Here is a 25,759-nt window from a genome sequence, read left to right as displayed (position 1 = left end):
TCCCAGCTACTCAGGAGGCTGAGGCAGGAGAATGGCGTAAACCCGGGAGGTGGAGCTTGCAGTGAGCTGAGATTCGGCCACTGCACTCCAGCCTGGGCGACAGAGCGAGACTCCGTTTCAAAAAAAAAAAAAAAAAACTGTTCTCAGCTAAGTGTCCATATAAAGACTCATGCATCAATATTTGCAGCAGCTTTTTAGTATTTAAAAATGGGGTGTGGAGTGCAGACACCAATCAAGATAAATGGATAAACTGTGGTATATCCATACAGAATATGACTCAGTAATTTTAAAATGGGCTATTCATACATACCATGGACAAATTTCAAATTCTGTTGCATGAAGACAACAAACAAAATTAACACTTTATAGACAGACTTACATAAAATTCTAGAAAAGACAAATTTACCTATAGTGAAAACTACTCAATGGTTGCCTAGGGATTTTGGGGGAAGGAGAGCACTGAGATAAAGGTTAAGGGCCTGAGGTTAACTTTGGGGTGACAGATCTGTCCGACACCACTGATAGGGTGATAGTTTCAAGTGTGTGTGTGTGTATCAAGACTTACTGGTACACTTTAAATACGTGCAATATATTGCATGTTGATTACACCTCAGTGAACCTATAAAAAGTTATCCCTTTAAAAAATCTGGGTGTCCCACTTCTATTGGAAATTGGACAACTGGACATCATTAAGAGTGACTCTACATCACTACGGTGACTCTTATCACTCCAAATACCTTGGGAAGACAATCTCTTCCTCAGTAGTAAGAAAAGCTGGCAAACAATGAGGATCATTGCCAACAGAATCACCAGAAATCCCAGCTGGTCACAAAAGCTACTTCTTTGGACCACCACACCTCTTTACTCCCAGGGTTACTGCCTGTGCAGCAAAGACATCAGGTAAAGAGCCCAGGGAGGCAGAGGAATCTAGGAAAACTACATTCGTTGCTGCACCAGTGATCTTGACCTAACAGTAACACGGCCCTGGAGATCCTGAGATTTCTGGATACCTGATCCCATCCAGCCTCAGTGCCTGGACTGTCTGTGGATGTGTTTTTACAATGTGTACTTCCCCTCTAGTTCGCCGCAATCTCCCCAATCCCAATTATCCACACCCAATATTTATCAATTTTGTTTCCCTACTGGATGTTTTAGATCTTACCAACAGTGGCCTGTGTACCAGATTCAGGCCTTCAGGGAATATGGCCACCCGGCAGGTCCTGAGGAACAGCTTTCCCTCAACAGTGTTGGGGAACAAGGGACATATGCTGGAAACAAGACACTCAATCCATGCTGTTTCAAAACACTGCAGGCTGTCACAGCAGCGGCACCCTCCTCAAGGTGAAATATGGGCTCTCAAATAGTCCAGACAAATCAGGTCTACACAACATCTGAATTCTTACTTAACAAGCTTTGTCAGCTATGGAAGTTAACATCAAAACTGAACTAAGAACTGTTCTCCCTCAACCCACTGTCCCATTTGAGGCAAAGTTGGAGGTGCCCCACAAAGGCTGTCTTCAGTTTGGCAGAGTCTGTTTTCAATCCACTCCAGACAGTAAGAACCCCCAAGATTAAAAGTGGCTTAAATTGTAAAGCCTTTATTATCACAAACCAGAGCAACATGAGGCAAGTACTTTCCCAGGCCAGGTGACTTGGAGGCTGAAAAAACTCAATACAAGTATGTGAGACCAAGAATATCCATGAAGAAAGTAAACCTTCTGTATAAGCCACCAGCAGATACAGCTCAGACCCTCGTGGCTAAAGATGGATCATGTCCATACCTATACCTGTCATACAGAACGGAATGAGGACCCCCAATGAACTCAGGCATCTCATGATTTTCTCCAGGGACTGGAGAATACAAAACCCTGCGTTCCCCAATGCTGGGGTATCTAAGCTGGTAGAGTTAAGATGGTTTCGGCCACAGGCATTGACAGCGACAAAACTGGCAAAAAACCTGAGCAGGTCAGAAAGTGCAACATATCCCTCGAAGCTTCCTACATACCTGGCACCATAAGGAATCTCCTTTGTGTCAATGTTCAGATATACGAAATTCAACATCTGATTGATGAGTCCTGTTGTATTCAAAGCACTCCTAAAGCCTGCCTGCAGTGTGAACTTTCTGGTGCCGATTGAGGTGGGAGCTTAAGCTGTAGGCCTTCCCACATTCACTGCACTCATATGGCCTTTCTCCAGTGTGAACTCTTTGGTGTCGAACAAGGTGGGAGGTTCTGATAAAGTCTTTCCCACATTTACTGCACACAAAAGGCCTTTCACCAGTGTGAACCCTCTGGTGTGCAATAAAGTCAGAACTTCGACTAAAGAATTTCCCGCATTCAATGCACTCAAAAGGCTTTGACTCAGTGTGAATTCTCTGATGTTTAATGAGGGTGTATTTGTGGCCAAAGGATTTCCCACAATCACTGCAATCGTAAGGATTTTCTCCAGTGTGAATACTCTCATGCTGAACAAGTGTAGATTTGTGTCTGAATACTTTCCCACAATCACTGCACTTATAAGGCCTTGCTCCATTGTGAACTCTCTGGTGTACAATTAGATTGGAGTGATGGCTAAAATATTTCCCACATTCATTGCACTTATAAGGCATTTCTCCAGTGTGGATTCTCTTGTGCTGAGTAAGGTTGTCTTTTCGACTGAAGGTTTTTCCACATTCGCTGCATTCGTAAGGCCTTTCTCCAGTATGAATTCTCTGATGCTGGACAAGTGTAGCTTTGCGGCTGAAGGCTTTCCCACATGCACTGCACTCGTAAGGCTTCTCTCCACTATGAATTCTCTGGTGCTGGACAAGTGTGTCTTTGCGGCTGAAAGCTTTCCCACATTCACTGCACTTGTAATGCATTTGTTCACCGTGAAATGCATCCCCACTCTCAGTGCTCCTGTGTGTCTTCCTCTTACTGCGGATGGCCTTTTGTTGGCAGCCACCCAAAGTAGCCTGGAAGTTTTTCTGCTCCTCCTTACACGTAAAGGGTTTCTCTGATGGGTGAGGTTCTTTGCTAACTGTGCAGTTCTTCACAATTGAGGCCTCACCTTCATCCCTTCTTAAGGGTTTCTCTATACTGTAACACTTCTGGTGTTGATGAAGGTTTGCCCTGAACCAGAATTGTCTCCCACATGCCCCACATGTGTGAAGTTTCAGTCCATGGTGTGTACCCTGGTGTTCATCCAGGTGCAAAATATCTTTCAAGATGGGGCCACATATGTCACAAGGGTAAGCTGTCTGTGTGGGCAAACCTGCCTTGGAAGTATTAACATGTGACACTGCTATAGAAATGCTCTGTTCAGAAGATGACTCTTCAGTCTTCACTCCATGCCAACAACCTGAAGGCAGAAAAATACTATTGATGTACATGCTGACTTTGGTGGGTGGGGCAACTCCATCACAAATGTGTGTCTGTTGTACCCAGGACTGAGTACCTAAGTTTCCTGGTGGAACAGAGCTAGGATCAGGTTGAAGAAAAGGCTGCTGTACAGTACTGGAATCTAAAAGTCACAAAATGGAGATGGCCTCACAAGAAACAAAGACATGAGGATGGGGTGTAGTACAAGGTCTCCAACTTCATCCTCTGCAATGACTCTTAGCAGGACCTCGGCTGACTGTGGGTGACAGGTGAGTGCTATGCCGAAATGTGTGTCCAGGCCCAGGAAAATGTGATTAAAAACAAGTAACGTGTTCAGGGACTATTTAAGGATATGCACACATCTTATGATACATCAGTGTAAGTGTAGTCCAATTTTGGAAAGCACTGCAGAGAGAGAGCTATTGCTCTACTAAGAGCCCCTCTGGTAGAGAATGGGAGAAGACAGCCCTGGGTCAGAAGTCAGATTAGAAATGACAAGAGTGTACAGAATGGGGATAAAAAGGTAGAACTAAGTTAGGGCCTCTAGCCTTGACACTTGTGATGGGCACAACATAGGTTTCTGGAACTACAGGAACCCAGCCCTGAGGTTATGGCATCCCTCAGCTCCCACTCACCAGGGCCTGTGCAAGCCCCTCCTGCTGTGACTAGAGTCATGCCCTCTCAGGCACCCAGGGTTCTCTCTCGTTACAATTCAGCAACCACAAAGGATCTGGAAGATACAAAGCATAGGGCAAAGATGAAACAGACCGAGTGTGAAAGCACTAGCCCACAGTAGCCCACCCATGCAAAACTGCAAGGAAACAAATACTACAAAATGAACCTCAGAAAATTGTGCTGCAGGAACAGTGCAAGGGCTCCACAAGTGGTGACCATGATTTGACACAGGCAGACTCGAGGCAATTACAATTAGAGGAAGCGGGTAGAGCCCGGAGTCCGGAGGCGTCATGATTGTGGACAGTCACCTGGCCAGGGAGAGGCCAAGCAGGATTCACTGGGTCACCTTAGGACTCCTGACCCCCAAACCCTTCCTGGCAAGGCTTCAGGGCAGCAGGAGTTAAGGAACACAGGGAAGAGAGGAGGCAATGCATCTAGCTGAGCCTTGGCACCCAGGGGACCTAGGTGAGGGAATCAGAAGACAGCAATGCCCATGCTCTAGCTATGGAAAGGAAAGAGCAACCCCTAGGGCAAAAAGGAAGAGTAGGGCCCAGTCCAGAAAAATGGGATACTGGGGCCTCACCCAGGGAGACTATAAATGCAAAGCACAGAAGCCATTATTTCGTAATAGAAGAGTCTCTGAGCCTCATCCAGCAGCTCCCATTCCTCCTAAGTACACAAATAAATCTTTGAAGGTCACACAGCCCTGTGTGAGATGGACAACTGAGCTTAAGAGCAGCCTCTCTCTCTGGGACTCCTTGTCACATCTAACTCAAATGAGATAACAGGCCTTGGTGTGACTGAGCTCAGCACTGTCTCAGAAACCCTCAGTACCAAAGCTCTGGGCTCAATAATTTACACTCCATCTCCATGTGCACATCACCCTTTTGGCCATACCTCCTTTACATCTATGACACCCACAACACAGGTACCTCCACGGCTTCCCTACATGCAAATCTGCACACAGCATCCAGAGAATGCTTGGATAAAGCATCCAGGATAACATCTGGTCCTGATCAATGGACACACTGCCATGGGTTGCCCTGAATGCAGTTATTAAATTCCCCCCCTCCTGGCTCTATTTCACGGGTCAATTAGCAATCCAGAACCATGTGCAGATCTCAGATAAACTCAGCCCTTTTCTGCTTTGCTGTTGTACTACTGAGGTCAGTCACAGGCTTCTTCTCAACACTTAACTCATTCAAAACCCACACTCACTGGGCACCTACCCCAAGCACACTGATTCTGCCTACTGTCCCAATCTGTCTCTGGGCTAATTCACTAGCTTGACTGAAACTCCACAGGTCCCACCAAAGGTCACCATGGAAGCCTGAGGAGCACATAAAGAGCTGAATAAGCACGGCTTTGGCCTCACTGTCACCTCCCTTCTATTACTACAGTAGTTCACCTCACACCCACTCTCTCTCTGGAACACTTTGCCACCTGGCCTGGGACCCTATTATTCTCCTTCCTCCCAAGGACACTTCCTTCCCTCTTCTATCCTCTAAGATGGCCCCTACCTCCACCCTGCTGTACCTGTCCTTACAGTGTGCTGATGGCACTGTCACCATGACCTAAAGATTCTCTAAATTGGTAGCAAGCCTCAATCCTGATCCACATGCTGGGCAGCCACCCTGTGGATAGCTCCAACCTGAATCCCTTCTCTGAACTTCAGATCTCTGTGTCCAGCTGTCTACTTGACACCTCCACCCAAGTGTCTTTGGAACACGGTAGATTCCACATAGCCAAACTGCACTACTGATATTACCTCTGAAAGGTACTCCTACCACCAACTTTGTTACCTCAGTTGATGGCATATTTATATCTTCTCAGACGAAAACATCCAGGGTCATCCTTCACCCCTCCCCTTTTCTTTCTCATCCTCCACATCAGAAAATCTGGTTGGTCTCACTTTAAGAAAAATGATTCCGAATCCATCCACATCTCCAACCTCTACAGCCACCACTGTGGTCCAATCTGAACTGTTGCATTAAGCTCCTCAGTGGTATTCCTTCCTTCATCCTCACTCCCACAGTCTTTTCTTCACTGTACAGTCAGAGAAAGTTAGTTAAGACCAAAGTCAGATCACTCCCTCCTAGCTCCCAACCTGCAGTGGCTCCCAATTCTCTCAGTAAAGAAACCCAGATCCTCAGGCTGCCATTTCTGGGCCAAACCCTGTCCCTGCTGTCTGATCCCACTAGACATAATGGAGACCTGAGGTTCCCCAAACACTCCTAGTTTAGCCTCAAGTGAAGTATATGCACATGCTGGTTCCTGTGCCTGAGATAATGTTCCACACTTCATCCCACTGCTTGCCAGAAATGGAAACTCCACATAACTTCAAAACAGAATTTACAACACAGAGCTTTGGGTGACTGCAGGACCTCCTCAAACAGTAGGCAGAAGGGACACTGAAGAGTCCCAGAACACTATCATTCTTCATACTGAGTTGCTGAGATAATCGGGGTGTGTCAGGCTAAGTGAGGGCGTGAGACAATCTGCACTCATCTAGGTAGGAATCACAAGTTTCTGCCACCATGGCAACCTCACAAGAAGAGGGAAGCTAGGAGTGGCAGGTTCCCACAGTGGGATCTCATGGAATGAACTGTTTCCCTAAGCTCTGTCTACCCTGCCCTTTGGCAGGAATGATTTTGGGTTACCTCTCTAACTTCAGATACTCAGATCTCAGTGCTGGCTCCTACCAGCTGTGTGAATATAAACAAAGACCAGTGTCTGAGTGTCCTCACCTTAAAAGTGGGGATAAAAATAGCACCTACCTCATAGGGCTATTGTTTGTATCAGGATTGTCTGTATATCTCAAGTGCCTTTAAAACAGCTACTACTATCCATGCAAATGAACTGATGAGTTTTTAAAAAATTAGGTCTGTTTTGCCTGCTTTAAAAGTTTTTAAGAAAATTTGGTGGCCGGGCGCGGTGGCTCAAGCCTGTAATCCCAGCACTTTGGGAGGCCGAGGCGGGTGGATCACAAGGTCAGGAGATCGAGACCATCCTGGCGAACACGGTGAAACCCCGTCTCTACTAAAAATACAAAAAACTAGCCGGGCGCGGTAGCGGGCGCCTGTAGTCCCAGCTACTTGGGAGGCTGAGGCGGGAGAATGGCGTGAACCCGGGGGGCGGAGCTTGCAGTGAGCCGAGATCGCGCCACTGCACTCCAGCCTGGGAGACACAGTGAGACTCCGTCTCAAAAAAAAAAACAAAAAAACAAAAAAAAACAAAACAAAAACAAAAACAAAATTTGGTAAGATTTTCCATTGTAATAACATACTTCAAGGCAAATTAATATTTTGACCAATCATTAAGTGCTAGTATAAACTTATCTTCCTTTGTATATGCATTTTTTAGCTCCCTACTTCTGTGTACTTGCAAAGTGTACACTAGTCCTTGCACTAAACCAGCCTACCTGATACATATTCCTCTGAAGGGGAGCTGCAGTGATCCTTCATTAGAGATGTTCATCAATTCTGCTTACCTGAGGGTTTGGGTAACTGAGGCACCAGTGCAATGGTTGGGGATGGAACTGCTCCACAGGCAGCGCCCATGAAGGCACGCTGAGCCTGTAGGGTGTCAAATCTACTGCATCCCTCACCTTGGTCTCCAGTGCAGGCCAGGCTACATATGCTCTACAGCCCTCTCCTCTTGCTGACACTATAAGATATAATAAAATTCTCTTCAAAGGTTTACCGTTAACTTTCTTGTTCTTTGTTCTCAAACCTAATTTTCTTGTTCTCCATGCCTCCTTGCCCCTAGTTACTGTAAACAACCTTCCCGTCAACACTAATCATTAATTCACATCTGTTCCTTTATTCACTTTGCACCCATTCCCCCCGCCAAAACCACACGTCCCACACAACCCACATGTCCCACCACTGTAACTCACCTTCCCCTTCCCTCTTCCTTATTTGGGAAAATATACCCAATTGGGTCAGCTTAGATTGTGCGGTTCGACCCCAGTCCATGGGGGAGTGACACAGAGGAAGGTAGGGACTACGGGTTAGAGATAAAACCCCCTTCCCTCCTTTGCTCAGTGTGCTCTTGTGATCGTGATTAACGCAGGCAGCACACTTACGCAGAAGTAAAATGCCTTGCTGAGAAAACTTTTGCCTGAGTGCTGGTTTCACTTTGCAGCCCCGAGCATTTACTTCCAACACCACCATCTAGAATCTTTTCACATGCCAGGACCCCTCCTTTCTGGAAGGAATCTTAAGTGTCCACCCCTTCATCTCTGGCCTTCCACCCTAACCCTACCTCTCACTTCAGAGGCCACATAAGATAATATCTTTTTTTTTTTTTTTTTTTTTGGAGACGGAGTCTCGCTCTGTCACCCAGGCTGGAGTGCAGTGGCCGGATCTCTGCTCACTGCAAGCTCCGCCTCCCGGGTTTACGCCATTCTCCTGGCTCAGCCTCCCGAGTAGCTGGGACTACAGGCGCTCGCCACCTCGCCCGGCTAGTTTTTTGTACTTTTTAGTAGAGACGGGGTTTCACCGTGTTAGCCAGGATGGTCTCGATCTCCTGACCTTGTGATCCGCCCGTCTCGGCCTCCCAAAGTGCTGGGATTACAGGCTTGAGCCACCGCGCCCGGCCTAAGATAATATCTTTAATATTCCACCCTCTAAACCTGATCCACTACAGGCTTTACTCTTATGCCTCACGCATTGAAGGTCTCTAGCACAACTCCCTTTCCAGAACTCCAGACCCGCATATTCAGCTACCCATGTGAACCTCCAACGCAGAACACCTTAGATTTACCAAGTCCAAAACCCAATTCCTGATCCTCCTGAAAGGTGCTCCCTGCTGTGACTTACCAATTTCCATTCTTTCACATGTTCACGAAGGAAAACAGACCAAAAAAACCCTGGAGAACCCTCCCCTCCCTACATTCACTCACGACCACATCTGATGCAGCAGGAAACCCCGTTGGTTCCATCTTTAAAAATCTATCCAGAATCTCACGACTTCCTCACCCAAATCCCTCCTGCCACTGCTGTGGCCCAGCTACCACGGCAACACTTCTGGAGATTGCTGCAGGGGCCTCCTCAAAGGTCTCCCTGCTCTGCCTCCATCTTCATCGTTTCTACCTCACTTTAGTCTGTTTCCTCCTCAGCAAACATTGGAATACTTTAAAAATCCTTTATCAAATCCCTTCCCTCCACCCTTCAAAACCCGCCATGGCTCCTATCGTCCTCGCAATGAAGATGCAACTTCTCCCCGCGACACTGCAGGCGTGACTACCGCTCACACACGCTCCCGACTGCTACGGGCTCAGTCCAGCTCCAAGCCTGTGCGCAGGCTGCCCCTCTGCCCGTCACACTCGCCCCCACCTTACATGCCAGATTTAGGAACGAGGTCCCACCCACCAGCGCCCCGCTGCCCTGGACACTGGGGCCTGCGCAGCAGGGACTCAGACAGGCGCTCCTCATTCGGAACTTCAGGATTCTGGGCGGGCGAAAGTCTGGGGAACGCAGCACCCACCTGCGCCGGACTCAACACCGCGGCCGCCGCCATCATAGTTCATAGACCTCACAGAGCCGCGAGGGGTGTCCCAGGTCGCGGCACCCTGGCACCGCGGTCGTTCGTCCCCGGGGGTGGAGGCGGGGTCTTCGCTGGCGAGCCACTCTGCAGGACAAACAAGCACTCCTCCCGCACCCTCCCGCTTCCGTCACCTCGGAACTGCCCAGCAACCCCGAGCTTTTGCTCCGATGGTTCCACCTAAGAGCCGACAAGATGTCCGCCGCGAGGAAGATGCCGGAAGTCACGCCCAGAGAGCTTCCGTCCGCAGGGAAACGCCCCTGAGTGCCGCCGACGCGCAGCGCAGAGGTTTCTGGGCAATGTAGTTCTCATGTGCACGTGGCTGTGGCGACTCCCCTGCACGCTGGGCAAAGACCAAATGGTACTGCGAGGGGCGCTGAGAAATTATGCCTTGAGACTCTGAGGGCAGAGTGTGGCTTCACTCCTCTTAAAGGACCCTCAACCAGGTCTTGTGTAGTGAAGTCTGCAGGGATCCCCGAAATATTGGGATATAGTCTTACATATGTTCCCGAAAGTCACACCACCAAATGGACACACGACATCCAATGTCACTCTGAGTCCACTCAAATTTCCTTCATTTAAAAAAAATATGTGTACTGTAGAGGGAAGCTTTGAGTCAGTTTTGTGAGCCTCGGTTGGGTCAGGGTTAACAGAGAATTGTCCCCAGGCAGGGCCATGGAGTGGAAGAATGGTCTCCAGACAGTGGCTGTGGAGGGATGCTGGAGCTCCCTGAGGCAAGTGGACTAATATAGAGCTCTTCCTCTGGTTTCCTCAGAAAAGAAATACCTGCGAGAACCATGAGGAGGAAGACAGGCAAAAGAAGGTGGTCAAGGAAGGCACCTTTCCTGCCTGTATGGTCACTAATGTCCAACCAAGGGAGCAATACTCTTTTGTCCAAATGAAAGTTCCTAGCCCAAAAATTGAGATATATCTATTTCCTTTTGGGAATGTTTCTTATCTGAAAAGAAGAAGCATTATAAATGTTTTTATGTGCCAAGACAGGGGCTGCAAAGGTGTTGTCTGAAACCAGAAACAAAGATTTGGAAAATTGGGATCACATTTCTTGGCTGGGAGGTGATTCTCATTTCACCTGCAATTACGCGGACAGTGTCTGAATTGAGAATTGAGATTTACTTATGGTTTAAAAAAATGAAAGAAGGGGGAATGTATAGGGAAAGAAAGACAAAAACATTTGCAAATTGTTTATTCAAAGTTTTTTTGTTTTTTCTTTGAGACAGAGTCTCGCTGTGTCGCCCAGGATGGAGTGCAGGGCACGATCTCGGCTCACTGCAAGCTTCGCCTCCCAGGTTCACGCCATTCTCCTGCCTCAGCTTCCCGAGTAGCTGGGACTACAGGCGCCCGCCACCACGCCTGGCTTTTTTTGTATTTTTAGTAAAGACGGGGGTTTCACCATGTTAGCCAGGATGGTCTCGATCTCCTGACCTCATGATCCACCCGCCTTGGCCTCCCAAAGTGCTGGGATTACAGGCGTTAGCCACTGCGCCTGGCCAAATTACTCAAAGTTAATAATTCTGTAGTTATTCACAGATACATGAAGAAATGGACCTGGAGACACATATCTGTCATAGGTGAAAACGGTTAAGATGACAGCAAAATTTGAGCAGGAGACATTGAATTCCAAGAAGTGAGCAAATGAAGCTGAGCACACAGCTGTGCTAGAACTATGACCACAAGCAGGGTTTAGTCTCCAAAATGTAATATTTTTTATTTATTTAATTTTGGAGACAGGATCTCGCTGTGTTGCACAGGCTGGAGTGCAGTGGCATGATCATGGCTTGCTGCAGCCTCAAACTCTTAGGCTCAAGGGATCCTCCCACCTCAACCTCCCAAAAAGTTGGGATTACAGATGTGAGCCACCATGCCAGGCCTCTTTTCATTCTTGAAAACACTCAGTAATACCTGGAGGGAGAAGTAAAGAAAACATTTAGAAAGTGCTATCAGAATGTTAATGTGAACAGGGATGCTGTAGTATTATGCTTATTCATAGTTCTAACAAATGTTCAAGGAACACCTACTGTATTTCAGACACTATCTTAACTGCATGGGACATTTACAAAACAAGAGACAGACCCCAGTAGCTTACACTATACTCAAGAAAGACAGAGGAGGAAATATGAAAAAGTGCTAAATTATATGGAGTGTTATAATATGGCAGGCATAATGGAGAAAAGAGGTGAAAGCACTGAGAAGTGCTGGAATGATATGTAATATTACATAGCCAAGAGAGGCCAATTTGTGGATGGGTCTTTATTGGAAAAGGACATGGAGAGCTCAATGCCACTGAAATAAAAGTTTAATGTTACTCAGAATTCCCCTAGAATGAGAAGTACAGTACGCCATGCAGGGCCACAGGAGGAACAGGTTTTAGTCTAAAGGAAGAAGCAAGAGCTAGGGGAGCACCTAGGCCAGATCCTTTATTGTGTTTTCCATGGGAAAGGGAAGGCAGATCAGAGCAAACAGCTAAGTACTGGCTAGTCTGAATAATTCTGGTTGGCTTTGATTTACAGGGGTGGTCTCTATAGTGGCCTCATACCCTGACCCTGGTGTTAGAGTAGGTAGATATGAGTAGGGCAGGAGAGAGGGACCCCAGGAATTTCAGGCAATTTTGGCATTAAGGATGGGCAATCCATAAATCTTTTCCTCTGAGATAATAAACAGAACAAGAGAGGGACCCCTGAGATGTCCAGCTCTCATTGGGTGAAGGACAGGAGAGCATAAAACTATCCCTCTGAGATGGTAAGCGGCCATGATTGGTACCAGGAAGGAAAAGAGTTTTCCAACAGATAGAAGACACCCAGAGCCAGTGAACCGCAATCTCTGATAAGGTTTCAAGCATGCACAAAATGGGGCAAGATGGCAAAATTTGACTGGTATTTGACCTTCCTCTGGGGGTGCTTGACTCGTAAGGGAAAATCACCCCAAATGAGTATATGTATGACTTCAGTAAACAGTCATGTTTACTGCATGCGGCCCCTCCCAAGTGCTGGCAGACCACTGTGCATGCAGTAGTCAAGCAACAGCCTACCCAAGGGAGGAGAACAGGGAGCCTGGGAAATGAGCAAATGTATAAAGTCCCAAGCCAAGGATCAAGTGGGGCCCTTGACCTCTCAAGTAATCCACTTGGCCCTCTTTCAAGTGTACTTTGATTCCTTTCACTCCTACTCTAAAACATTTTAATAAATTCTCACTCCTGCTAAAAAAAAACTTGCCTTGGTCTCTTCCTCTGCCTTAAACCAACCTCTGCCTCCTCGGTTGACTTTTCTTCTGAGGAGGCAAGGACCAAAATTGCTGCGGACTGCTGCAAACTCACTGGCAGTAATGCTGGGATGATTTAGTGCAGGGAAAGTATTGGTTTGGTGAGTAAGAGTTAGATAAAGAGAGTGGTTGGCTTGCCTTGCTCCCAAGATAGTTGTTTACTATTTTTAGAAATTAGCTGCCTCTGGTAGGGTAAGTCTCTCTGTAACCAGCAAGAATTTTAAGAGGTCAAGACATATAATACAAAAAACAAAAACCATGATTAATACATATGCCTCCTTAATGAGAGGGTGGTTGAAAAAAAAGGTTGAGGAATGAGGGCCCTGAACAGACCACTTCACAATTATAAAAATATTCACTTAATATGTATGTTCTTGGAAATTATAAGATGTGCACAATGAATTTGGCGGCTACTGATTCAGGCAAGGTTTTAAGCTCAGAATTTTGTCCAAAACAGTCACCGTGTTACTTTTCTGACATTCAGGGAATATGGCCACTCAGCAGGTGCTGAGGAACACCTTTTCCCTGAGGAATAGCTGTTCCTCCCTGTTTCCTGAGGAACAGTGTTGGGGAACATGGGACATATGCTGGAAACAAGACACCCAATCCATGCTGTTTCAAAACACTGCAGGCTGTCAAGTTGTCCAGTTTCCAACAGAAGTGGGAGGCCCAGATTTTTAAATGGAATAACTTTTTATAGGTTCATTGAGGTGTAATCAACATGCAATATACTACAAATATTTAAAGTGTAACAGTAAGTCTTGAGATATATACACACACACACACACACATACACACACACACACGTATATACCCTTTTGAAATCATCGCCCTATCAATGGTGTTGGACATATCTGTCACCCCCAAAGTTAACCTCAGGCCCTTACCTAAGGAGAAGTTTTATAAATAAAACCACAAAAAAAACAAAAAAAACAAAAAAAACACGCTTTATAATGTCTAAAATAAAATTCCAGAAAATTCAAGTCAATCAATTGTAAAGGAATGTCAAAAGGTGCCTGCATATTCTGGAATGTATTATAAAAGAGCAAAAGTAAAATATGCAGATGAGATATGCTCATTCTTATGATTACAACAATGCTTCCACGAGTTTACACTTATGTCAGAACTTAAGTTGTACACTTTAAATATGTACAATTTATTCCACATCAGTTATAACTTGATAATATTTTTTAATGGATGCAATTAACAATCTCAGTCGTTGACACTTCAAAAAGTCTGGTTTACTAAGTCTCTATTGACTCTACCGTCTAGCTCCCAGGCCACGTAGAGGCAGTGGCGGGAAATACAGGTGAGCAATGAAGGCCATTTCCACCAGCATTAAGAGGATTGCTACTGGATGACAAAAGCCAGACCAAGGACAACTGAATTTCTCTTGACTTCATCTTTTTTTATTGTCTATGTAGCAATGGCCTTGAAGTAAACAGGCCAGAGAGGCTACAGGAATCCATAAAACCCATGTTGTCTCTAATAATGACTTGAGCTACAAGACACACATTTCTAGAGATTTAGGCACACAGTGATCCTGCAGTCATAGTCACTGGAACATTTGTGGATAATTTTTTTTTTTTTTTTTTTTTTGAGACGGAGTTTTCGCTATTGTTGCCCAGGCTGAAGTGCAATGGCGTGATCTTGGCTCACTGCAACCTCCACCTCCCAGGTTCAAGAAATTCTCCTGCCTCAGTCTCCTGAGTAGCTGGGATTACTGGTGCCCACCACCACACCCAGCTAATTTTTTACTTTTAGTAGAGACAGGGTTTCGCCATGTTGACCAGGCTGGTCTCAAACTCCTGACCTCAGGTGATCCACCCGCCTCGGCCTCCTAAAGTGCTGGGATTACAGGTGTGAGCCATCGCGCCCGGTCTTTTTTTTTTGGTTTGTTTGTTTGAAACAGTCTCTCTCCATCACCCAGGCTGGAGTGCAGTGGCGTGGTCTCAGCTCACTGCAACCTCCACCTCTGGGTTCAAGCTATTCTTGGTGCGTCAGCTTTCTAAGCAGCTGGGATTATAGACATGCACAACTGCACCTGGCTAATTTTTGTATTTTTAGTAGAGATGGGGTTTCACCATGTTGGCCAGTCTGGTCTCTGACTCCTGACCTCAAGTGATCTGCACGCCATGGCTTCCCAAAGTGTGGGGATTACAGGCGTGAGCCACTGTGACTGGCCTGAATAGATCTTTTTTTTTTTTTTTTTTTGAGACAGAGTCTTGCTCTGCTGCCTAGGCTGGAGTGCAGTGGTGCGATCTCGGCTTACTGCAACCTCTGCCTCCCAAGTTCAAGCAATTCTCTGCCTCAGCCTCCCGAGTAGCTGGGGTTACAGGCGCCCACCATCGTGCCCAGCTAATTTTTGTATTTTTAGCAGAGATGGGGTTTCACCATCTTGGCCAGGCTGGTCTTGAACTCCTGACCTCGTGATCCACCCACCTCAGCCTCCCGAAGTGCTAGGATTAAAGGTGTGAACCACTGCACCCGGCCGGATGAAGCTTTATATGAGGAACAGTCCATGTAATTTGCTGCAGTCTCCTCCATTCCTTAGTATTCAACACAGCATTTCTTTACCAATTATGTTTCCCTCCAGCCCCATAGTTTTATACCTAGGGACACTAGCTCACTGAATTTTGTGTTTCAAGGGACACAGCTCCTTCACAGGACCTCATTAAGGGATTCTAAACATTGCAGGGCATTATGTGATATCCTCAATCAACAAGAAAAACTTTGTGTTGTCTCCAGAAACAATGGAAGTTGTCACAACTGCCCCCTCTGCAGAATGACCTCTGAGCCCACATGCAGGCAAAAATCAGAACCAGAAAGCCCTGCAGTGTCTCCTAGAAGGCCTTGCTAGCAATGCAAAATAGGCCGAAAATGGAGCAAAAGCTATATTCTGTCAGCATACTGTCCCATCTGAGGCAAACAAAATTTGAATCCCCACAAATGTTATATACCCTTTTAAGCTGACAGAGTCCTATTATGTCTCCAAACTACTCCACAGTTAATACAACTTACAAGATTAAAAGTTCTTAAACAAAAGGCCTTTATCATTGCACAAGCCAGTTAACAGGCAGTTCCTGGTACGTGGTAGAAGCTAAAAAACGCTTCATCACAAGCATTGCCTGAGATCAACAATGTCCTCAAAAAAGGCAGTCCTCTGGAAGCTGCCAGCAGAATTCAGGTCAGGTCCTGGGGCCAACAATGGGGTAGTTACATGCACTATGTAGCCAGAGGAGGAAATGAGAAATCCCCCTAAGAGCTTAGACTACTCATACTTTCCTCCAACTAATGGAAGAAGTCTGCCTCCCTGAGCATGCTAGGGTGGTGACTGATGCACACTCTGTGGGTCTCCCAGGGGGTAGAGATGAAAAGGCTTCAGCCACAGAAACTGGCAGTGATATGAATCTGGTAAGGTCCCTGGGCAGGTTTAGAGAGTACAACATAGCTACACATGCTTCCCACATACCTCAAATTTATGGGGAATCCATAGATGTTTGGATACATGAGTCACATCAGGAGAAGGCTCTTCTCAAAGGCTAGCCTCCAGCGCCATCATACCAAATTAAAACAAACAAACAAGCAAACAAAAAATACACAAATTCACAGCATATATAAGGTCTTTCTTCTTTGGGAAATCTTGTGTTAAATGTGACAACACAAGCTGGGCATGGTGGCTTACGTAATCCCAGCACTTTGGGAGGCCGAAGCATGTGGATCACCTGAGGTCAGGAGTTCAAGACCAGCCCGACCAACATGGTGAAACCTTGTTTCTACTAAAAATACAAAAATTAGCTGGGCATGGCGGCAGGTGCCTGTAATCTCAGGTACTCAGGAGGCTGTGGCAGGAGAATCACCTGATCCCAGGAGGCGGGGGTTGCAGTGAGCCCAGATTGCACCATTGTACTCCAGCCAGGGTGACAAGAGCGAAATTCCATCTCAAAAAAAAAAAGTGACAAAATAATTTCCCACATTCACTGCACATGAACTCTTCTGTGTCTTAAGAGGCCAGAGCTTTGGCTAAAGGATTTCCCACATTCACTGCATTCATAAGGCCTTTCTCCAGTGTGAACTCTCTTGTGTTGAATGAGGTGATTTTTGCGGGTAAAAGATTTCCCACATTCGCTGCACTCATAAGGCCTTTCTCCAGTGTGAACTCTCCTATGCTGAAGGAGGGCAGAGCTTTGGCTATAGGATTTCCCACATTCATTGCACTCATAAGGCCTTTCATTAGTGTGAACGGTCTGGTGTCGAATGAGGTGGGTTTTTCGGATAAAAGATTTCCCACATACACTGCACTCATAAGGCCTTTCTCCAGTGTGAACTGTCTGGTGCCGAATGAGGTCAGTTTTGCAACTAAATGATTTTTCACATTCACTGCACTCATAAGGCTTTGTTTTAGTGTGAGCTCTTCTGTGTCGAAAGAGGCCAGAGCTTTGGCTAAAATCTTTCCCACATTCACTGCACTCATAAGGCCTTTCTCCAGTGTGAACTCTTTGGTGTTGAATGAGGACAGATTTCTGGCCAAATGATTTCCCACATTCACTGCACATATAAGGCCTTTCTCCAGTGTGAAATCTTTGGTGGTGAATGAGGTAGATATTGCAACTAAATGATTTCCCACATTCACTACACTCATAAGGCCTTGCTCCAGTGTGAACTCTCCAGTGTCGAAAGAGGTTAGTGCTATGGCTAAAGGATTTTCCACATTCACTGCACTCGTAAGGCCTCGTGCTAGTGTGGGCACTCCTGTGACGATAGAGGTTAGTGCTGTGGCTAAAAGATTTCCCACACTCACTGCACTCATAAGGCCTTTCTCCAGTGTGAACTCGTTGATGTTGAATAAGGACAGATATCTGGCGAAAGGATTTGCCACATTCACTGCAGTCATAAGGCCTTTCTCCAGTGTGAACTCTTTGGTGTTGAGTTAGGTGACTTTTGCGACTAAATGACTTCCCACATTCACTACATTCATGAGTGCTTGTTCTATTGTGTGCTTTCCTGTGTCGAAGAAAGCCAGAACTTTGACTGAAGGATTTCCCACATTCACTGCATTCGTAAGGCCTTTCTCCAGAGTCAGCTCTTTGGTGTTGAATGAATACAGAGTTTTCTCTAAAAGATTTCCTGGATTCAGTGTATTTGAGAGGCTTTTGTCCAGTGGGAATTCTGAAGTGTCGAATCCTGCTGTGTGGTCTCTCACTACTGGGAGTCACCTGAAGCTGGAGAAGTCCTGAGGTGGCTGAAAAGTCCCTCCCAACTTCCCCAAACATGAAGGGTTTTCTTGACACATGGAACCTGTAGTTCATCATAAATGAGGCCTGGTCCCCATCCATTTCAAAGAGCTTCTCTCCATTATCAAGCTTCTGGAGCTGGTGAAGGTTTGAATTCATCCAGAAATCTGATGCCCCACCCAAGTACAATTTCTGTCCACAGGGTGAGGCTTTGAGCTCAATCATTTGTAAAATGTCTCTCAGGACTGGGGTACAAATCTCACAGGGGTGACTCTTATCAGTGGATGTATCTGCCTTGGGAGTCCTGCCCTGTGACAGTTCTGCCACAGAAATGCTCTCTGCAGAAGGTGCCCCCTCATCTTCTGCTCCACACCAACAACCTGAAAGAAGAGGAATGCTGAGAAAATGCAGGTTCACTATGGTGTGAGAAGTTACATCAAAAATGTGTGTCAGACAAAGAATGAGTCTAAGAAAATGTTCTTAGGATACGAGAGCTGGTGGCAAGTTGGGGAAAAAGGGCTCTACAAGTCACAGAAAACAAGGGAGGCCTTATGAGATGAAAGACACAAAGTTGGGGCACAATTCAGAGAGAAGAGGTAGGGTCTCTGACTCACTATTCTTCCAGAAGCTTTTATCAGGACCTCCTCCCCTGATGAGAAGAGAGGACTTCGGTATCCTGCACAGATTATTGGTGTCCAGGCCCAGGAGAAACCCACGGGAACTGAATACTAGGTGTGGAAGGACTATTTAAAAACATGTGCACATCGGGCCGGGCGCGGTGGCTCACGCCTGTAATCCCAGCACTTTGGGAGGCCGAGGCGGGCGGATCACAAGGTCAGGAGATCGAGACCACAGTGAAACCCCGTCTCTACTAAAAATACAAAAAAAATTAGCCGGGCGCGGTAGTGGGCGCCTGTAGTCCCAGCTACTCAGGAGGCTGAGGCAGGAGAATGGCGTGAATCCAGGAGGCAGAGCTTGCAGTGAGCCGAGATCGCGCCACTGCACTCCAACCTGGGCGACAGGGTGAGATCCCGTCTAAAAAAAAAAAAAAAAAAACCATGTGCACATCTGACAACATATTACATGTGGGTCAGTGTTAGAGAACACTCAGAAGTTGCACTGGGAAGGAACAGGTAACACATGGAGGCCAGAAATTGGGAGCAGCTAAGGGCTGGAAGTCATGGATGAAATAAAAATGAGAACATGTGTAGAAAAGAAAAAAAAAGGCCAGGCGCGGTGGCTCCTGCCTGTAATCCCAGCACTTTGGGAGGCTGAGGTGGGCGGACCACGAGGTCAGGAGATCTAGATCATCCTGGCTAACATGGTAAAACCCCAGCTAACATGGTGAAACCCTGTCTTTACTGAAAATACAAAAAAATAGCCGGGCGTGGTGGCGGGTGCCTGTAGTCCCAGTTACTCGGGGGGCTGAGGCAGGAGAATGGCGTGAACTCGGGAGGCGGAGCTTGCAGTGAGCAGAGATAACACCACTGCACTCCACCCTGGGCAACAGAGTGAGACTCTGTCTCAAAAAAAAAAAAAAAAAAAAAAAGAAAAGGAAAAAAAGATAGACATGATGTATGTCCTATGGAATTGGCACCCAATCACTGAGAACTCAGGACAGGTTTATGGCGTGATTAGAAACAGCCCTAGCATCTTGCCCTCTCTTAGTTGTCACTCATCAGGGCCAGGACTCCTCTGAGAGTATCTTGCCATTTGCACCCCATAAAGCAACCAGAGCCATCCCCCAATCCCAGTTGTGCAACTATACCGGGCCTGTAAGATGCAAGCCCTAAAGGGTAGACCAGAGAGGTGCACAGCCAGCACTGGCACAGAGCAACTCAGCACATGACAAACTACAGCAGTGAAAAATAATGTTACAAGAAAATCTTTTAGGTGGATCTTTATGAAAAGCCTATGGACCAATTAGTAGTTACCATCATGATGCCTGCAATTATTGAAACAGGCAGCTTGAGATTTTAGTTAGAAGCAAAAGGCAGAACACGGAACAAACAGCATCCTAGAAGTGGACAAAGCCATCCTGTCATGGAGAAGGCAAGGACAAATCCTTTAGGTTGAAAGAAAGATCCTGTCTCCCAGACCCTTCACAGCATGCCTAGAGGCAATAGGTGTTAGGATAGTCTGGAGAGTGCCTTGCTTGGTGATGTCCCCCAGAATACATACGCCAAGAAAGTGGGAAGGTCTGTAGAGCTCAGGGTCTAACTGAAGAAAGGACAGAGCTGCCTCAGGGACAGGGGAAAAGGAGAGACCCACAAAAGACACTGGGAGGAATAGGAGGGCCTTACCTAGGGATGCCATAACTGCAAAGTTCTCCAGCATCACATCGTGGTACAGGAGCCTCTGCGTCTCATCAAGGAGCTCCCACTCCTCCTGGGAGAAGTGAATGGCCACATCCTCAAAGGCTACAAAACCCTGCTATGATGGTGACAGTTCATTCCATGATCAGCATCTTTCCTAGGACCCCAAGTTGATTCCCCCACACGTCCATCCCTGGCTCACCCTCCTCCCCATCTCCCCACCTCAGAGAATATGTCCATCCCCCACACGTTGATTCCCCCCACGTCCATCCCTGGCTCACCCTCCTCCCCATCTCAGGAAATACAACAGGCCCTGATGCCACTGATGCCCACTCTCTCCTCATGGTCCCATTGGTCACTGTGTTCTCCCACAGCAACAACAGGCAGGTGGACAGACAGAAACCACATTCTCATGTCTATAAATTCTCCTGGAATCCCTCAGACCATGGCTCCCAAACACAACTGAAGGTCTGGGTTCACATTTCGCTCTCATGTCCTCAATGTCCAGACTCATGAAACAAAAGCTCACACTCCCTCTTCATATGTGCATCACTCTTTCCACCACACCTCTCTCACCCAACTCACTCCCTCAGCCACTTCCACCCCGATCCCACAACACAGGCATCTCTCCTGCCTTCCTATATGTTACTCAGCACAAGACATCTAGAAAGAGCTTGCAAATTCAAACGAGTTCCAGGACTACCCAGACCTCTGATGGTCCCTACTGCCACAGGTAGCCCCATATCCTGCTCTGAAGCCCTCCCTACCTGAGTCTATTCCTTTCATCAACCTCAGCTACCCAGCACCACATACATATGTCAGATACACATGGCCCTTTCCAACTTGTATTGCACTAAACAGTAACTGCCTTCCTCTCTTGCTACCCTTCATTCCAGTGGCCCTCCACCCAAGGTTAAGTGATGCTCCCAGATGACTACTTCTGCCCCTAAACTTATCCACCAGCCTGCATGAAACTCCGTAGGCAGAGGAGCAGTCATAAGATCCTGGTGAGGCCATAGAGCAGTAAAGCATGAGGTCTGGCTTCAGCTTCCTCTTGTCTGAAATCCCACTAGGTCTCTAATATGGTTTGCTGTGTCTCCACCCAAATCTCATCTTGAATTGTAACGCCCACAATTCCTATGTGTCATGGGAGGGATCCAGTAGGAGGTAACTGAATCATGGGGGTGGGTCTTTCTTGTGCTGTCCTCGCAATAGTGAATAAGTCTCACGAGAACTGATGGTTTTAAGGCCGGTCGCAGTGGCTCACGCCTCTAATCCCAGAACTTTGGGAGGCCAAGGCAGGCGGATCACTTGAGGTCAGGAGTTTGAGACCAGCCTGGCCAATGTGGCGAAACCCTGTCTCTACTAAAAATATGAAAATTAGCTAGGTGTGGTGGCACACACCTGTAATCCCAGCTACTTGGGAGGCTGAGACAGGAGAATCCCTTGAGTCCAGGAGGTGGAGGCTGTAGGGAGCTGAGATCTCACCACTGTCCTCCAGCCTGGGAGCAGAGCAAGACTTCATCTCAAAAAAAAAAAAAAAAAGAACTGATGGTTTTAAAAAGAGGAGTTCCCCTGCACAAACTCTCTTTTTGCCTGCTGCCATCCATGTAAGATGTGACTTGCTCCTCCTTGCTTTCCACATGATTGTGAGGCCTCCCCAGCCACGTGGAACTGTAAGTCCATTAAACCTCTTTTTCTTCCCAGTATCAGGTATGTCTTTATCAGTAGCATGAAAACGGACTACTGCAGCCTCCACATGCATCTTATGTTCACTCATCCTTCATAAACCTGGCCACCTGCCTGGTATCCTCTCTCTATATTATTCCTAGGCCCACTTCCCTCTATAACCTGTGCTTGTGATTTCCACAACATCCATCCAGATACCCAAGTATGGCACCCTCTTGTGGCTCCCACGCCTCCCTTTCCTGGGCCTGCTATTAATACTATCATCATGACCCGAAATCCCACTACTAAATGGGATCTATGAGTTACGGGCTCAAGTTTCTGCCCCATGCCCACCCACAAAATGCTTATGTTGAAGCACTAACACAATGAAGCATAATATAGTGTGATAGTATTTGGAGATGGAATCTTTGGGTGGTAATTAGATTTAGATCAGGTCAAAAGAGCCCTCATGATGGAATTAATGCTTTTGTAAGAATAGAAAGAGATTCCTTGCTTTCTTCACATACTCCCTCCCAGGAAAGGCCATGTGAGGACAAAGCAAGAAGGCAGCCACTGCAAGCCAGGAAGCAGCCCATCACAAATAAGTGAATCTATAGGCACCCTGATGCAGAATTTCCTAGCCTGAAGAACTGTGAGAAACACATTTTTGCTGTTTAAGCCACCAATATAGGCTATTTCATTATCAACCCAAGGTAAGACACTGATATAGCCTGGATATTTGTCCCCTTCAAATCTCACCTGGAAATGTGATCCCCAATGTTGGAAGTGGGGCCTAGTGGGAGGTTATCTGGGTCATGGAGGTGGATCCCTCATGAATGGCATAGTATCCTCCCCACAGTAATAAGTTCACATGAGACCTGGTAGCTAAAAAAACACTGGTGCCTCCCTTCTGTCTTGCTGGCTCCCTTTTTGCCTTCTGCAATGAATGGAAGCTTCCTGAGGCTCTCACCAGAAGTGGACACTAGCACTAAGCTTCCTGTACAGCCTGCAGAACTATAAGCTGTAATAAACCTTGTTTCTTTATAAACTACCCAGCCTTAGGTATTTTTTTATAGTAATGCAAATGGCCTAACAGACATAGGGCTCCATCCTAGTTCAATACTATCCTCCACTCTTTGTAGAAGTTTCTATCCTGCACCCCTCCTCAGAGTCCAAGACCTGTGTGTCCACCTAGCCACTTGATACAGCTACTTACTTATTCTCTAAAACATTTCATATTTTTAACATGGACAAAACACAATCCTGATATCCTGAGTGAAAAATAATCCTACTATCTACTTGGCTCTCCCAGTAGATGGAGCTTCTATGCTTCCAGCTGCTAAACCCAAAAAGCCTTGAATCATCCCTTCTTATCTCTCAGTCCCAATGCCAGAAAATCAGAGCCGACTTACAATCCAAAATTCAACCATTTCTACCACACTGTGGCCACTACTCTGGCCCACATCATCTACACTCGCCTGGACTATTGCATTAGTCTCCTCTTTCCTCTTTGGTATTGCTACCAACTCGCTTAAACCCACAGTCTGTTGTGTGTGCTCAGCCACAGGAGCCTCATGAGGCCTGGGGAAGATCACTTCCCTCTTCTGCTACAAATCTTCGTTGCTGCCATCATCTCCAGAACAAAGACATCCGATACAGTCATTTAATTTCTAGCTCCCGTACCTCTGCTCTCTGTTCCCATGAGAAGGAAATGAGACTTGAGGTTCTCTTAACCAGCTCAGCCCCACTCCAAGCAGCTCCAAACACCTGTACTTATCTCTGGGACGAACTTCCACATTCATTCTATTATTTGCCAGCAACAGGTACCACCTCATAGAATACCCACCCTGGGCATATTTTGTTCAGAGTCCCTAGGCTCAAAGCCTGGAAAAGCGGGAAGTAAAGAATCCCAGGTCACCAAAGTCCCACTCCCAGAGATCCCGTTGCTGGAATCAGTGAGGTTCTGGATTTCCTCCACTCACCCTTGTAGTGTCTGTAAGTTCTTCTTACAGACCTATAAGTATTAGTGGCAATCTGTGGGAAGAGACATGTTCTGAGAGGCAGGTGACCACACTGCGGCTCCATGGGCTTCTGGTTCCAATGTGTAACACCAGAGCCAGGTGTCCTGGGATGACTGCTTTATATCTGGGTGTCAGTCCTTGGTGCTGACTTTTATCAGCTTTGTGACCTCGTAAAAAGACTAGGTCCCTCCATGCATGCTATCATCACTGCCCTTCCAGTGAGTTCCCCTGAACAGCTTTTGTGAAACTTTTAGAAGCGTGACTGGGGCCGTGTCCCTTTTCTGTCCTACGCGCTGTGGCCCTCAGTGTGCTGGTGAAACTCAGTGGGGCCAATGCAGCGTGGCGCTGCCCCACCCTCTGCTCCCTGCACGCGTGAGGCCGGCCTGGGTCTCCCCAGCCTCCTGGCTCAGGCGCAGCTCCAAGCCGTCGCTCTCCCGCTCCCTGCTACGCTACCAGAAACGAGACCCAGCACCACAGCCTCACTGTGCTGGACAACGCGGTCCGGCTGCAGAAAACCCTTCACGCGCCCCTCAGTTTCGGGTGGGGAGGGCGAAGGAGGCCGGGAGGACGCAGCGCTCACCAGGGTCGGGGCCCTCATTGCCGCCGCCATCGGACTCTGGGCACAGCGGGCCGGGAGCGGTGGACGATCCGGGCGGGGACACGAGCAAAGCAATCACCACCGCCGGCGACCGTCAGGCCCCGGCTGTGCAGCTGGGAAAACCACTCTCCTCGCGCCTTCTCGCTGTCAGCACCTCGGTCCAGATCCGGCACCCGCGGATGGAACTGACACAAGCCAAAGTGCCCGCCACTGGGAGGACGCCGGAAGTCCCGCCCAGACAAGTTGGGCAGAGCGGAAAAGTCCCTCCCCTGGGACGCATTGGCTCCACGCCAAGTGCCTGGCGCACGGGCCTCTGGGTAATGTAGTTCTCACCGCTTCCTGGGCTCTCAGAGGTGGCTCTTCTCCTGGACCTCAGGGAGGAAGGGCCCCGTGCTATGGAGAAAAGTGCAGGGGAAGCCTGAGAGGTGGTGTCTCCAGCCTCCTTGGACCAGGGAGGAGCTTCGCTGCTGTAAGGTACCATACAGAGATTTTTGGAGAGTATTGTGTACAACTAGTCACCTAGGTAGTCAGAGTCATTCAGATACAAAATGCCTCTATCCATGGTGAGAACCTAGTAAACATTACCTTCTTTCTCCACACATTTATGTAAAGCAGAACGTTAGAGTCAGCTTTGTGAGTTTCATTATGCTCAGTAAGGAATGAGGGAAATAGAGGTTACATAGCGCCACGACAGGAATGATAAAACATCCGTTAGATCGCACCGAAGCAGGAGGACAAAAGTGGAATTCTGTTTCTGGTTCTCACTGAAAATGCCTCTCCTGCCTGTGTAATCAGTAAGTGTGTCTAACCCTGTAAGGAACGGTGTTTTATTCATATAATATTTCTTCCTCCATGTTCTTAAGATATGCCTCTTTTAGCATTGTAGCAACTTTCTAAACAGAAGAGCCACTTAGCATATGTCATTTTAAAGTAGAACAGTGTCTGTAGTGTTCACAGTCCGAGCACTTGCGCAAAGGGGACACCAGAATGCCAAAATAAAGGTTAGGGACACCTAGCTTTCATCTCTTTTTTTTTTTTTTTTTTTTTTTTTTTTTTTTTTTTTTTT

At 47.1% G+C, this 25,759-nt stretch overlaps 2 protein-coding genes across 6 annotated transcripts; both read right to left on the bottom strand.

Moving 5' to 3' along the window:
* Positions 1 to 176: 176 nt before the first annotated feature.
* LOC112613113 (zinc finger protein 134) lies at positions 177 to 10,112 on the bottom strand. Of its 2 annotated transcripts, XM_025368340.1 has the most exons (4): positions 9,525 to 10,112; positions 4,618 to 4,703; positions 3,995 to 4,089; positions 177 to 3,339 (listed from the first exon to the last, which is right to left on the bottom strand). In XM_025368340.1, the coding sequence occupies exons 3-4, from the start codon at positions 4,032 to 4,034 to the stop codon at positions 2,096 to 2,098; spliced, it is 1,284 nt and encodes a 427-aa protein (XP_025224125.1). In that variant the 5' UTR covers positions 4,035 to 4,089; positions 4,618 to 4,703; positions 9,525 to 10,112; the 3' UTR covers positions 177 to 2,095. The 2 variants fall into 2 exon arrangements, with proteins under 2 accessions (XP_025224125.1, XP_025224124.1); XM_025368339.1 differs by lacking the exon at positions 4,618 to 4,703.
* A 1,169-nt stretch (positions 10,113 to 11,281) lies between these two features.
* On the bottom strand, positions 11,282 to 24,925 carry ZNF530 (zinc finger protein 530). Of its 4 annotated transcripts, XR_003116906.1 has the most exons (4): positions 24,676 to 24,925; positions 20,395 to 20,524; positions 16,330 to 18,471; positions 11,282 to 11,501 (listed from the first exon to the last, which is right to left on the bottom strand). XR_003116906.1 is itself a non-coding variant. In XM_025368109.1 (3 exons), exons 1-3 carry the CDS (start codon positions 24,703 to 24,705, stop codon positions 16,835 to 16,837), a joined length of 1,797 nt encoding a protein of 598 aa, XP_025223894.1. In that variant the 5' UTR covers positions 24,706 to 24,925; the 3' UTR covers positions 15,889 to 16,834. The 4 variants fall into 4 exon arrangements, 3 of the variants coding, with proteins under 3 accessions (XP_025223894.1, XP_025223896.1, XP_025223897.1); XM_025368109.1 differs by lacking the exon at positions 11,282 to 11,501 and having other exon boundaries at positions 15,889 to 18,471; XM_025368111.1 differs by lacking the exon at positions 11,282 to 11,501 and having other exon boundaries at positions 16,690 to 18,471; positions 20,395 to 20,521; positions 24,676 to 24,922.
* Positions 24,926 to 25,759: the final 834 nt, after the last annotated feature.

This window comes from Theropithecus gelada, chromosome 19 (assembly GCF_003255815.1).
Source record: "Theropithecus gelada isolate Dixy chromosome 19, Tgel_1.0, whole genome shotgun sequence".
Lineage (NCBI taxonomy): Eukaryota > Metazoa > Chordata > Mammalia > Primates > Cercopithecidae > Theropithecus > Theropithecus gelada.
This window is presented reverse-complemented; position numbering and strand designations above follow the sequence as displayed.

Bases quoted from the DNA above. Each gene is read 5' to 3' on its own strand.
- LOC112613113 (XM_025368340.1), bottom strand. From the start codon at position 4,034: ATGACTCTAGTCACAGCAGGAGGGGCTTGCACAGGCCCTG. The intron at 3,340-3,994 runs GTGAGTGGGAGC...TTCTGCCTTCAG, and splicing joins AGGGGCTTGCACAGGCCCTG to GTTGTTGGCATGGAGTGAAG.
- ZNF530 (XM_025368109.1), bottom strand. From the start codon at position 24,705: ATGGCGGCGGCAATGAGGGCCCCGACCCTG. The intron at 20,525-24,675 runs GTGAGCGCTGCG...TCACCATCATAG, and splicing joins CAATGAGGGCCCCGACCCTG to CAGGGTTTTGTAGCCTTTGA. The intron at 18,472-20,394 runs GTAAGGCCCTCC...CTCTTCTTTCAG, and splicing joins TGCAGTTATGGCATCCCTAG to GTTGTTGGTGTGGAGCAGAA.